This window comes from Apaloderma vittatum, unplaced genomic scaffold (assembly GCF_000703405.1).
Source record: "Apaloderma vittatum isolate BGI_N311 unplaced genomic scaffold, ASM70340v1 scaffold44782, whole genome shotgun sequence".
NCBI classification, from domain to species: Eukaryota; Metazoa; Chordata; class Aves; order Trogoniformes; family Trogonidae; genus Apaloderma; species Apaloderma vittatum.
The window spans coordinates 2,180-15,623 of NW_009703838.1; the positions used below are offsets into that span (position 1 = coordinate 2,180).

At 46.6% G+C, this 13,444-nt stretch overlaps 1 protein-coding gene across 1 annotated transcript; it reads left to right on the forward strand.

Annotated features, from left to right (window-relative positions):
• Positions 1 to 512: 512 nt before the first annotated feature.
• MED8 (mediator complex subunit 8) lies at positions 513 to 7,509 on the forward strand. The gene is made up of 6 exons (XM_009864774.1): positions 513 to 627; positions 1,651 to 1,795; positions 2,456 to 2,596; positions 3,005 to 3,086; positions 4,230 to 4,478; positions 7,057 to 7,509. Exons 2-6 carry the CDS (start codon positions 1,793 to 1,795, stop codon positions 7,119 to 7,121), a joined length of 540 nt encoding a protein of 179 aa, XP_009863076.1. The 5' UTR covers positions 513 to 627; positions 1,651 to 1,792; the 3' UTR covers positions 7,122 to 7,509.
• The last annotated feature ends 5,935 nt before the right edge of the window (positions 7,510 to 13,444 follow it).

A 13,444-nucleotide genomic window follows, 5' to 3' on the forward strand; every position in this document is an offset into this window, starting at 1 on the left:
CTCGAGTGGAAAGAAAGTAAAGAATGATGTGAGGAGCAGAAACTGGAATCTTTAGGCCATGGGCCTGATATGCATTTTGCAAAGGGCCGTTCTGGATGAAGACATCACTGCGCTCACATCTGCTGTCAGAAAAGGCTGAGGAAATGCTAATCTACTGTGAGCTGGCTTAGCTGAAATGGCTTACAAAGGTGGCATGAGCTAACTCGGATGACTTTGCCTGACGTAGCAAAAAGCAGATGTAAATGATAATGTCTTCACTACACTCATCTAGGTCTTAAACAGAACAGCTAGCCAAGGGTTTGTCTCAGACACAAGTCTCTTACCTTACTGTTCCAACCCAAGGGAAACCAGTGTGAAACCACAAGATTTTTATCTCTAAAGTCTCTGTTTGCTTCCCCTGAAGACGAGGCTCTCTGTAGCAGAGATTGGACACATGCGTGTGTCTGGACCTACAACACCTTGGGAAGGTGTTTTGTCCTCATGCCTTGTCTTTCTTGCCTTATTTTAGAGAGAGGAGAAGCAGCTGGAGCTGACTCTGGAGGCACTCATCAGTCAGGTGGCTGACCTCAAGAACTCCTTGGTCAGTTTTATCTACAAGCTGGAGAACGAGTACGACCGACTCACGTGGTAAGGGGTCTCACAGAGCTGGGGCCATGTGTCAGTCACTGCTGAAGCTGTTCCAGACTCGGCTCAAAGGACCACAAAGTGTAATTAAAAAACATTACCCTATTGTCAGTAAGTTTAAATTTGCTTTTCATATTTCTGCTGGAGGAACCACTACACACCAGAAAACCAGTTGAAATCCATTGTTTTCATGCTGTATAATAGTAGAGCCATGCTAACACTTTTCAATTTAGACACTTTATGAGAACTAGACTTGCAGTGACGAAGCTTGGACAAAATATCTAAGAGACATAGATTATAAAATGAGCGATGGTTCTTTCTACGTTTCTTGACTTCCCTGGCTTTTTCTAGTTCTAGTATAAACCGAGCTCTTGTGTTTTGCTAGTTCTGCATGTTTTAGCAGACAGTCTGAGAGACTTCAAGGTGGCATTCTCTTCCTGATGGAGCATAAAGATGTTATAGCTAGAACTTAATAAACTGTACAGTATCTTAAGACAGTGCAACAAAGCTTCACAGGCAGTTACCATTTATAGTTAATGTTGCAGAGGACAAGAGAGGTGATTAATCGCCCAGAGAGAGCAAGAGGACCTCTTTGACAAGATTATCAATTATTTTGTTTCATTATTGCTTAGTCTGGACAACCAAGCTATAAGTATTGTCTCTCCTGGCTGTCCTGCTTAGGAGTTAAATTGTTTCTCAGACCTTGCTTTAGGATTGCCCTGGGAGAGTTAGTGATAAGGAAAGCATTGCTTCTGTGTATTTTTCTGAAATCCCAAACAACTGCCACTTCCAGCAGTACTGCTGGTGATGTCCCTGAGCTTTTTGCAGCATTTGAGCTACGTGCAGGAGGGCCTGGGATTTGTCCACACCTGCACATTCAGCCCTAGGTTTTACTGCTTGCTGTCTGGAGTAGACTGATTGGAGGAGTAATACCGTTATTTCCTCACTTCTCAACCATCTGAGTGGAGAAAACAGCGATCTCTGCCATCCTTTTCCATATTCTGTCCTCTCTGTTTGCTTTCCCAGGCCGTCAGTTCTGGACAGCTTTGCGTTGCTCTCAGGGCAGCTGAACACCTTGAATAAAGTGCTAAAGCATGAGAAGACCCCACTATTGAGAAACCAGGTTATCATACCCCTAGTGCTGTCTCCAGACCGTGATGAGGAGATCATGGTAAGAAAATTCCTTCCGAGTGTTGGCCCTGGAGTATCAGAAAGTGCTTGTGTGTCTGCTCCAACTTGCCATTCCTTGTGCTTGGCATTTCTTAGCTCTGGGTGTAGAGAAAGAGAAGATGATGAGTAGTTCTGCCTGGGAGTTGCTTTGCTGCGGGACTTTCACCTACAAACACTTGCACTGGATACACTTCACAGGAGGTGTTACTGTTCATAAATATGTTATTTTCATGATGTTGCAACTGAAAGGGATAGTGTCTTGTTGTGTAACTGGGAAGTTTGCAGGCTCCTGGCTTTCTGCCATAACTGTGCGGTAACCGACTGCCTGTCAGACATCTACATCTGGATTTGCACTGTTTGTCATCTGACCAACATGGGGTGTGTTACAGAACTTCTGGCGTGAACTGGCAATATTCATTCTCTGCTTGAGTGAGAAAACGTTTCAACTGATCATGGCCATGCTGGAGGGTTGCTCTATGACTAACCAGGCACAGTGCAAATTCCTAGAAAAATCGTTGAAACTTCCTACGGCTCTCCAGATCACCCCACAGCACGTTGGTGCCTTGTTCTGGCACCATGGCCTGTGCTCTAGTCTTGAGCAATCTGAGTGCTGGCCTGGACAAGGAGAAGGTTCTGAGCGTGGTTTGTCCAACTATTGCAGCGGCAGACAGAGGGACGTGTGCCGGTATTCAGCCATGAGGTAGTGCCTGATCATCTTCGAACTAAGCCTGACCCGGAGGTGGAGGAGCAGGAGAAGCAGCTGATCACAGATGCAGCTCGAATTAGCCCTGATGTGGCACAGGTAAGGGGAGGAGAGATTAATATTTCTGCCTCTTAGTCCTAGGGCACAGGGTGGCCTTTGACTCTGCTTCCTTCACCCCTTTTCTTTTTTGCCATGTCTTTTTCTGTCTGAGATTTTTCCAGCTGACCCTAGCTGTGTTTTGGTTTCCTCCAGTTTCACAGAACAAGGGTATCCAGCCCGCTGGCTGTTCAGGAAAGGTGCCAACAGACCAGCTAGAGAAAGGCAAAGCCTGTCCCATCCCCATAGTGCCCTCCTGCATGCACTAGCACTGGGCTTTCGAGGCTTTGCTACCAAGATGTTCATGTTTGGTTACGCAGACCCTGCGAAGAGAAAGCTTGTTCGTTTACCTTGCTGACTGGTACTGAATTGTGGGTATTCTGGCAGTTTCTGATGGTTTTTGTTTTGCAGAAACAGATCCAAAGTCTGAACAAAATGTGCTCAAATCTGCTGGAGAAAATCAGTAAGGAGGAGCGTGAATCTGAAAGTGGAGGTATGTCACTGAGGTGGAAGTGGGGTAGAGGGTCTAAGCACTTGAGAGCGTAATGGCAGAATAGACAAATCAGCCTGAAGCATGGGAAATGCAGGTGAGCAGCATAGACAAAAGCGTTCCAGAAGATGCAAGTTTGGCTGTCCTGGAGCCCCTGTTTGGAAGGAGGTCCAATGGGTGCAGTGTGTCCTGCTTGTGTGACCTGTGCCTGGCAGGAAGGTAATTCCAATCCTTTGTGATATCCTCTTTGGAGGAGGTGTAAGTATTTACCAAGAAAATATCCTAATCAACACGGATTAATAAAAATAGCTGTGAAAATGCAGTGGCAGTGAATGGAAAACCCCTTGCCCATGTTCTGAATGAATCCACGGGATGTTTGTTGGCGGGTTTTTTTGTAATATCCTCTGGATAATGGCTGCTTCAGACTCAAGGTCAACTTTTTCTGGTTCTGATTCTGATGCTAGACATCTTTATTTTAACTCGTCTCTGCCATCAGCTGTTCAATATTTCTGGGAGCGCTATGCACAACTCTCAGAGATAGTATTGGGGTTTTTTCTGTCATCTTTGACACACACACAGTGTAAGCAAGGACCCAAACACAGGTTCTGTCTGGTTTCTGGGATTAACAGTGTAACTGGGCAGGTGTGTGGCAAAAAAACTTGCAGACACCATGCTGCTGGTGTGCCTCCAAAAGGGCATGTTGACATTGTGTATCTAAAACACAGTGCTTGATACCTGCCATAGGGTTCAGCATGGAAGAGCCTTTAGTGGGAACATTCTTATCAGCATGGAGGAATTGGCTCCCCGTCCTCCTTCCCTGAGCAGTGTATTTCCTGCTCTTGGTGGAGAATCATAGAATTATAGAATCATAGAATGAAAGGACTTGGAAGAGATCATCTAGTACCCCTCCGACAGAGCAGGATCACCTAGGGCAGGCCATGATCCAACAAGCTCTTGGATGATCACCACAGTCCCTGGGTTTTGCAGCCTCCTTAACCCTGATGAGACTTTTGTAGGCCAGCTTGTTAGAAGCTCATCTCTATTACGTTTACCAAAATGCAATACAGAGAAGTAAATTCAGGAACAGCTGTGCTACTTTTTAGACTTTATCGCTAAAATGCTCCAAAATCACTTCTTTTCCTACAGGTTTAAGGCAGAACAAGCAGACTTTCAACCCTGCGGATACCAATGCCCTGGTAGCAGCTGTGGCCTTTGGGAAAGGACTGTCAAACCGGAGGCCCCCTGGCTCTGGCGGATCTGTCCAGTCAGGCCAACCAGGAGCTGGTGCCATCATTGCAGGTGCTTCAGGCATGCAGCAAGTCCCCATGTCAGGGGCACCAGCTCAGCAGCAACCAATGCTAGCAGGAGTGCAGATGGCACAAGCGGGACAGACAGGTAAATAAATTGCCTATCTGAGAACAGCTGAAATTCAGGGAGCAAGACATATGCAGATGTAGCGGTTCTTCCCATGTCACCTTTTAGATATAATCGAGTAAGAGATTCCTTTCTGGCCTTCATAACATGGGTCAGGTTGTACGACTAGAGTCATACCTGCTCAAAATTCGTTCAAGAATTTGGAATGGATCCCAGCCATCTCGCTTCAGCTTCGTAACTCTCACTGCAATACCACTTTAATAACAGACTTCGTGAACACAGGAATCAATACGGAGGGAGATCACAAAGTAGTTTTGCAGGGATCTATGCTGGGGGTTTTGCTGTCAAATTTAAATCCTGGGTAGGCAATAAAGTGGAAAAGTTTGACAGTGAGTTACCTAAGGCAAGAAAAAAACAAAAGCCATCTGTAAAGAGTCACAGAAGAATTTCTTATACCAAGTGACTTCAGTAAATAATAGTAGATTACATTTGTATTAAATATAAAATGAAACACATAGGCATAGTAATTTGACTTTACATGTCCAGCACGTGGACTCTAACCTAGTTACTGGTATTTGGGAAATAAATACCTGATATAATATTTCTGTAAAGACACTAACTGGATGTTCAGTTGGCATAAAAATGAAAACCAAATGTTAGGAATTACTAGAAAAAGAACAGAGAAACAGAGGATCTCATTAGACCATTTTATAAATCCACTGGGCGCCCACACCTGCAATATTATGTACAATTCTGATCTCTTGCCTGCTACTGAGTATAGCTTTGGGGTAAGGAGAAGAAAGTACGGAAGCCTATAAAATCCCAAACTGTATACAGCAGGTGAATGGGGAAGTTATTGACCATTTCCCATGATATGGGAGGATCAGTGAAAGTGCACCAATGAAAGTATCAGCTTGTAAATTGAGAACAAATGGGAGATACTTTTCTGAATACCAAATAATCACAGTGCAGAGCACATTGTCACGTGTGTGATACACAGATGAAGTTTATATGAGGTGAAAAATCAGTCAACAGCTAGTCCTGAAGATACCATCTCTGACTTCAAGTCTCTGAGCCACAGTATGTTAGAAGCTTGGGGGACATTCTGCAGAGGTGTCACTGGCTTGCCCTGTTCTGGTGTTCTTCCTTAGATTTCTGTCAGGAGTGAGTTTGGCCTGGAGGACCTACAGGCCTAATCCTGTACTGTCATTCTTATGGTAATTGAGATATCGGATATCAGACATCCTAACTGGTGTTTTCTTGCTGGTATAATAACTGTTGTTTAGAAAGCAACTTGAGCAAGAATATTAATCCTACATTAATTATGTATTTATATAAGGCTTAGAAAGTCATTTCCACTGTGATTTGGAAACAAAGAAGGCCCCTGTTTCTGGCTGCCTACCCACAAACACTGCTGGGTGGGAAGACAGTCGCTTCTGTACATGAAGCAGAGTGCACTGCTAACAAGAGCACTTGTCCAGCCTGTGTTACTGGGAAGTTCCCTTTTGATAAGAGCAGCTACACTGGGTTTCACCAAAGGTCAGTCCCACTATCCTGCTTTTGATAGTGCCCATAGCACTGTACACTTACCGTAAGCTGCTGGTACAAAGTCTTTGAACACGCTCCCATGTGTGATTGGTATCAGCAAAGAGTAATAATGCCCAAGACGTGGATATAGTTAAGAGAAATTAAGAGATCTGAGAGAGGCTTAGTATTTTAAATATAGACCCTGATTATAAATAATGCTTACATGGAAGAGGATACAGCCTCTTGTATCTGCATCTCTGAAATGGAAGTGGAGTTCAGTCCAGGTACTTCTGTGAGTGCTGCTGCCAGCAACTTCTGTGAGACTGAACAAGTCCCACGCTCCTGTAAGAGCCTCCGTACAAAGAAAAGGGCTTGTTTAAGGTGGAACAAGGACAGACTTTGAGGGGATAGCAGGAGGACACAGGAATTACAAAATCACAGAATCACAGATTGTTAAGGGTTGGAAGGGACCTCAGAAGATCATCTAGTCCAGCCCCCTGCCAGAGCAGGATCACCTACAGTAGATCACACAGGAACACGTCCAGGTGGGTTTTGAATGTCTCCAGAGAAGGAGACTCCACACCCTCCCTGGGCAGCCTGTGCCAGGGCTCTGCCACCCTCACAGTGAAAAAGTTTTTTTAATATTTTTGTGGAACCTTCTGTGTTCCAGCTTGTACCCGTTGCCCCTTGTCCTGTCATTGGACGTCGCTTAAAAGAGGCTGGCACCGTCCTCCTGACACTCCCCCTTGACATATTTATAAACATTTATGAGGTCACCCCTCAGCCTCCTCTTCTCCAAGCTAAAGAGACCCAGCTCCTTCAGCCTTTCCTCATAAGGGAGATGTTCCACTCCCTTGTCAAGGAGATTTCCCAACAGCAAAAAAAGCCAATTTGTAGAAGAGAGTGACTGTGTTAGGTGGGAAGCTGGAATATGCTGTAGCAGGTAAGCCCAGTGTGGTACCCAGAGTGGAACAGGAAAAGGCCAGACAGGTTTGCTATGAGTCTTGCATCCTCCTGAGCTGGTGTCCTCTCACGGGTCTGATTTTGCACTTTTTCTTTTTTCTCTCTCCAGGAAAAATGCCGAGTGGCATAAAAACAAACATCAAATCTGCCTCAATGCATCCGTATCAGAGATGAGCTGAGATGAACCAGACCCAGGGAACAGCAGTTACCAGCATCGTTCCTTCTGCAGCCACCTGAATTCCTTCTAGGACTTCCAACACACTATATGCAGGGAGATAAGGGTTGTGAGGCCCTTCCTTGAGCTTTGTTAGTGCTGGGTGGCTTGTGGGGAGCTGCTAGCGGCCGTGTCTCCCAGACACAGGTACTTCTCTGTTCAGTCAGAGCAGAGGACTTTGCTTCTGATATTGATCCTATCTTCTTCAGATCTGGCCTGGAGAACAACTACTCTTCCCTGATACAGAACCTGAAGAGCTGCATGGGGCCTTCTGCTCCGTGTTTCTGCTTGTTCACTTAGGCTGTTCTCTTTTTACTCTCTCTTGTTGAATAAAGACTTCGTTATGCATGCTGGGAGACACTGTTGTCTATCTCTTGGGTCATAAGGACTCTCATTTCCCTTTGAGTAAGGCTACAGAACAGTTCCAGTCTAAAAAGCGCAGAAAATGTTGGAAGCCGAGTGCTGGAGCTGCCGGCTTATGTGTAAGGAGCTGTTACAAAGTGAATCAGCAGGGTACAAACATAAACAGTAAACATCATCTTTGCAAACCCATTATGACTATTCCCCAGAAAGCAAAATACTGGGAAAGACTATTACAAGGCCCACAGCAAGAAGGCAGCATTTGAGAAGCAGAAGCACAAAGTTTTTGTGTTCTGATGTTGCTCCAAATCCCAGCTGGTTCTGATTTCAATTCCGTAGTTCTCTGCTTCTGTGTTTCCTATAAAGTAAGTTCCTTAGCTGCTTCAGGATGAGTTTGTCATTTCAGAGGGGTATTCCAGTGTGCTCAGGACCGTAGCACCTCTGGATTGGCCAGGCTGTGAGGTCTGGCCCATTTCTCTTTAGAACTGGGCATTGGGAAGCCACCCCTGTTGCACTTTTTGCCCTGGAGCTGTAACATGCAATCTGCATAAGGAAAGATTTCTCTGAGAATAGGTGGGGACATGTGCCCACCGAGCATATCAGTACATACAGCACCATCTTAAAGATAACCGTCGTGCCTCTTGAAGCTCTTCCCTGGACTTCCTTTCTGACTTGTGCTGAAAGCCAGCACTGTATTTTACTCAATAGCATTTGTCAGCAATCTTAGGGGTGAGGAAACCTCCACTCAGCAGATACAGCCTGCAGCTGCTCCCACACTGCTCGCCTCTGAGCTAATCACATCCAGCTTATTTGTGGAGGCTGTGGGCTGTTCTCCCAAAACAAAACCTTCCACAAAGCTGTGACTAGGGCAGTCATCGACCCATTTTGACATGTAGGCCCTTGAAAAAAACACTGAGCTGGGAAGCAGAAAGTTGAGCTGGAAGCACAAGCAGCTTACACGATAAGCAAAGCCGCTCCACTACGACGAATGAGCCCAGCGACGCGTCAGCAATGGCACCAGCCCAGCCAGACTGATGGGATTGATTTTTGCTCCCAATGAACACGAAACTCCCGGCTCTCTCGGGAGCTGGTGTGAAGGTAGGGGCATGCTGCTGCCTTCAGCACAAGGGTTTTGTGCAACACCTAGAGCCCAATGGCAGGGGAGCCAGAGCCTCCTGTTCACTGCTCCGTCTCTTGTCCCTGCTTTGGATGGGCAGGAAGGCAGAAAACTGTACAAGGAACATTTCAGATTCCCGGCACTCGTTGTTCATGGAGCCTCAGCCCTAGGATGCTGCTCCACTTCGTTGCCCCAGACTGGCTTCCTTATAAAGCTAAAATGTCTCGGCACAGGAGCACCAGGGCCAGCAGCGGGCTGGGGCGATTCCGGCAGCCGGGGGCACAGGCAGAACACGGTTGCCTGCTACCCGTGCTAACCTGGCTCTCCTGAAAACGCCTCCAGTGGGGCAGGCGAGACCTTTCACACACTTGGACGAGAGGAAGGGAAATACAGGCAGGGTTTTTTTCCGTAGATTACAGAGCCGGGGAGGCCGGCTAGGCTTGCCAGCGTAACTTCCTGCATGACACAGGCTGCCCTGAATTAGTTCTTGTGTAAATTTGAGCGCCGTTGTTAGGAAAACAGTTGATCTTGGACTCATATGTCTCTGCCACAGTGGCTGGTAGGTTGTTCTAGAGGTTAATTATGTTATTACACCTTATACTGACGCTGCGTTTCTTCAACTCCCTTTAAGTTGCTGGATCTTCTCAGCCAGGGAGTAAGCCCCTGAGTTGTTTGTCCAAGAGAGAGAGGTCGGATATTATTATCAAGCTTTCCTGATCCTTTCTTACAACAGACTGAACTGATGAAAGTCCTTTTTGCTTTAAGGCATATTTTCCATTTTCAGCTTCTTGGCTCATATCCAAATCTTCTTATGCCTCTGTATCCTTTGGGACACTGGACTAGGACACGCTATTCTAATTGTGGGAATGGGAATTTCAAATGCAGAGTGACTTTAACCTCTTATCCGCTCACTGCCAGTGCTTGAATGTTTAAATGGAACAGGACCAGGCCTTTTACCCATAAAGTCATGGTGGAAATTCATGGTCCACTGCTCATCACCATGACCTGAAGTTCAACAGGGATTCAAAATGTCAGAATAAAAGCACAGCCCTGCTGGGTCAGGGCAAAAGCTCGGTCTGTGTCCTGCTGTGGCAGGGGCCAGGCAGACGGTCGGTCGGAAAAGCACAGTCTCCCCGAGAGCATGGGATGTGCTGCTGCTGAGCCCTTAGGGCTTTTTTCCCTGCCTTGCCCAATCCCTTTCTGAACTCTTCCTAGCAGGATAATTTCAACTGGGAGGAGGCTCAGCCCTGGCACAGCAGGTGCTGCCGGGCTGTCTGGGCCTCAGCTTGAGTACAGGAGTGTGATGGAGAGCACAGGCACTGGTTTCTTTCGGTCCCTCTCGTTGGCACCAGTTGGGTTCTAGTGCAGAGGACAGACACCTTTTGCCGTGTGGCCCTGCTGCCCCAGGGATCTCAAGGGCTCCCCATGGCTGACATGCCCCCAGCTTTCAGAGCAGCATGCTCTACCCGTCATGACTTTGTTTCCTTCCAGGCCATCAGCCTTACGCTATTTGCACTCCCCGCTAGAAACTCGTCTTTAGTGCTGATTCCCTGAGGACCATCTCCTCTGCTGCCTCGCACTTGGCCAGGTCACCGCTGCACTTGTTCCTTGATCACACACGCTGCCGCACCAGCCAGCTCGCTCCCCAATATTTCAGAGCATACAGTACTACAAAAATTCTGATGTTAGTCTGACCGGTTTTATTGTCTCTAATTGCTGATGATTGGTGTTTATATTTCTCTGATTTAAGTCTTTATTGATACAATCACATATTTTTCGGTCATTATTTTGCATGGAATGACTATGGAATAGACACACCTGTTTACAAGGCCATCCTGTTTACTTTTATAAAATGCTGGCATAACATCAGTTTGCTTGTCCTCTGGAGCCTCTCCAGGCTTCCTTGTCTTACTGAATGTCATCATTAATTCTCTGGATATTTAAAAACAGATTTTTATTTTTTTCTTTCAGTTCTGAGGTGCAGAATACCCAGGCTGCTGACTTTTTAACATCCGCCTCATGCGAATGTGTAACATTTTCCTGAGTTACTGTTAGAATGGAAAGTGTTTCACCCTTGTGACAGGAATGCTTCATCTGGCTTCCTCTCAAATGCAGGAGCAAGATATTTATTGCCTTTCCTTCCTGCCCAGCTCTCTCTCAGCCTGTATCAGGAATCCAGCTGTGCTGGGTGCTGCCCTGCGGCTTGGCCTGCTGCTGCCCTGGGCCAGTTCGCCTCTGGAAGCCATGAAGCTCGGCGTGGCGCCACCATTTCCATCTCTCTGCATCCACTGATCAGCAGTGCTGAGCAGACAAACATCTGCCGTGTGTTTGTTCTCTTGTCACATCCCCAAGTGGAGGTGTGCATGCAGGTGTCTCATTTAAAAAAGAAAACCACAACACAGTCGCTTGTTTTATTAACCTACACATCTTTCAAAGTGTCGTTAAGCCTTGACAGTTGAAGTGAAGTACGTGAGGTGTGAGGGGAAACATGAACCTTTGCAGTTCTCTACTCTCCGTACCAGCTAGGGCAGGAAGGCAGGGTCTCACCACAGGCTGGGGGGCTGGTTTCCATCCTCCTTCTAGAATAAGTCTTCTGGAGGTTGGGTTGAGGGAGCCTGAGCACTTTTTAATGCTTATAAGCAACATAATGGGGGGTGTGCTGCCAAAAGGCGGCAAGCCAAGTTTTGCATCTGCATTACTCTCAAAGCAGCTTCACCTGCAGCTCGGAGAGACAAACACACGGCAGGAGCAGCAAAACATGCCTTTGAACCAACCGTTGAAAAGTTTAGAAACTGCTCGCAAGTGAAAGGCACAAATGGAGGTCAAAGAGCCAAGTGGTGGAAGCAGAAGCCCCAGGTTGGGACTCAGTGTTTCCTGGGCTCCCACTATGAGCCTGGTGGCCCCCCCGAGAGGCAGAGCATGTCTATGTGACAGCTGGTGCCTACAAATGAATATATAGGCATTTTGGAAAAATCTCACAGAACTCCTCCTTGCAACTGAATGCAATAATCTTCATTTGTCTTAAAGTAAAATGTTACCACTTCGTACCTCACATACATGCTGTAGTAGTAAAAGTATACTCTTGAGAGAGGGGATGTTTGGATGTATTTGTAATCTATGCCATAAAAATAGTTCAGATTGACGTGACTCCACAGTTTATTTATTGTCTTTATCATACTGTAGTTCTCCGGCTGGATCCGTGAACATTGCCTTGGTGGAAACCTGCACTTAGAAATTAATGAAACCCTTCTGCAGTTTGCTCAGGGGTAACCCTGTGCATGAGGAAGCACATCAGAGTAATGCAAATTGTGCTGCTGGTTCCTCTGAAGGAGAAGCTTTTGTCTTCTTTTTAATTTTCTTTTTGTGTGTGTTTTTTAAAGAAAGGAAATTACTGCATGTATTTTTCTGAGACACATATTTTCCAAAGTCAGGGATCAAGAGCTGTGGTTCCCATAGCTGCTATCTCATCACTGCTTAGATTCTGTCACTGATTTACCCATAGGCTTCTCCTTTGCTGCTGTCATGCCTAAGCAGTTTCTGCACTGAATTAGCAGCAGTGCTAAGGTCCTGCATGGCCTGGCAGCTCTTTTCCTCTGAGAAACAACTGTGCCCCAGGGTACTTTTTTTTTTCATTATTGTTTGCTGATCACACTTTGGGCCAAAGTGGTATCACTGCTGTCTGTGAATATTATTTTGAAGCTCCAGCCCTTCCCAGGATGTTCTTCCAAACTCAGACCTCCCCCTTCTACGCCAACTGCCAGGTGGCCTTGGTGGGATGTGTCTGTCTCCCACTGTCATGTGCCAGTCCTGGGCTCTGCCCAGCCTGGTGTGTGGCAGTGAGGTGTGCTGCTCCCACGGGAACTGGGCTTTGGAGTGTGAGGTGGGTGTTTATGTGTTTATTTTTGATACTGATGCGGTACTGAAGTCAGGGTCCTGCTGTGTGGTATGGGAGAGATGGCTTTTGTCTCCTGCTCTGCTGCAGCAGCATGGTGGGACTTAAAAGCACTGCCCAAAACGCTAATGGTAGTAGCTAACACAGGACCTGTTTGTGTCCCCCCGAGAAATTAATTCTGTATATGTGAGGCCAAGGAGCCATAATTTTGGCTGTCTCATTTTTTGTGTATTTAGGTTCTCCCGGGGCATCGAAGTGACAGAAACCATCATGGTCATCATCATCATCATCATCATCATCATTGTGCAGCCTGTTTTGCTCCAGTCAGCAGAATAATGCACCAGGTCATGATCTGATAGCACGGGGCTCTGGGGGAGCGCACATCATGTGCTGCCCCACACCATGGAGCTCGGGGCTGGGCAGGGAGCTGGGCAGCATAGCTCTGCAGGCAGGAGGAGCGAGGCAGCAGGACCCGAAGTCCTGGGCTTTTGAAGCCCCACGGCAGAGCCAGGAATGACTCACGCAAAGCCTCTGTGAGTGCCGCCCATGGTTACTATTAACCGTTTGTATTCACTCACATAGGGAATTTAAAAAAAATTTAAAAATTAATAGGAATGCTTCAATCTACATCTTGAGCACATAGCTCCCTCTCTTTTGCTTCTTCATGTCCCATTCTCCCTGCTGTGTCTTGCTGGAGCTTGTCCCCATACAAAGTGCAGGCACGAGGGCATCCAAAGAGGCTTGTGATGTTCACCATCAACACACTTCTGAGAGAGGTGAGTATGTGCAGAAAGGAGGCCACTATATTCTCTGCCTGCTATCTTGGAGCAGTTTACTGCATATCTCTGTTTTTGTCCCGGTTGTATCTGTCCTTTCAAGGGAGGGCAGTGTCTTGGTTTAGAAGACAGGGGAAA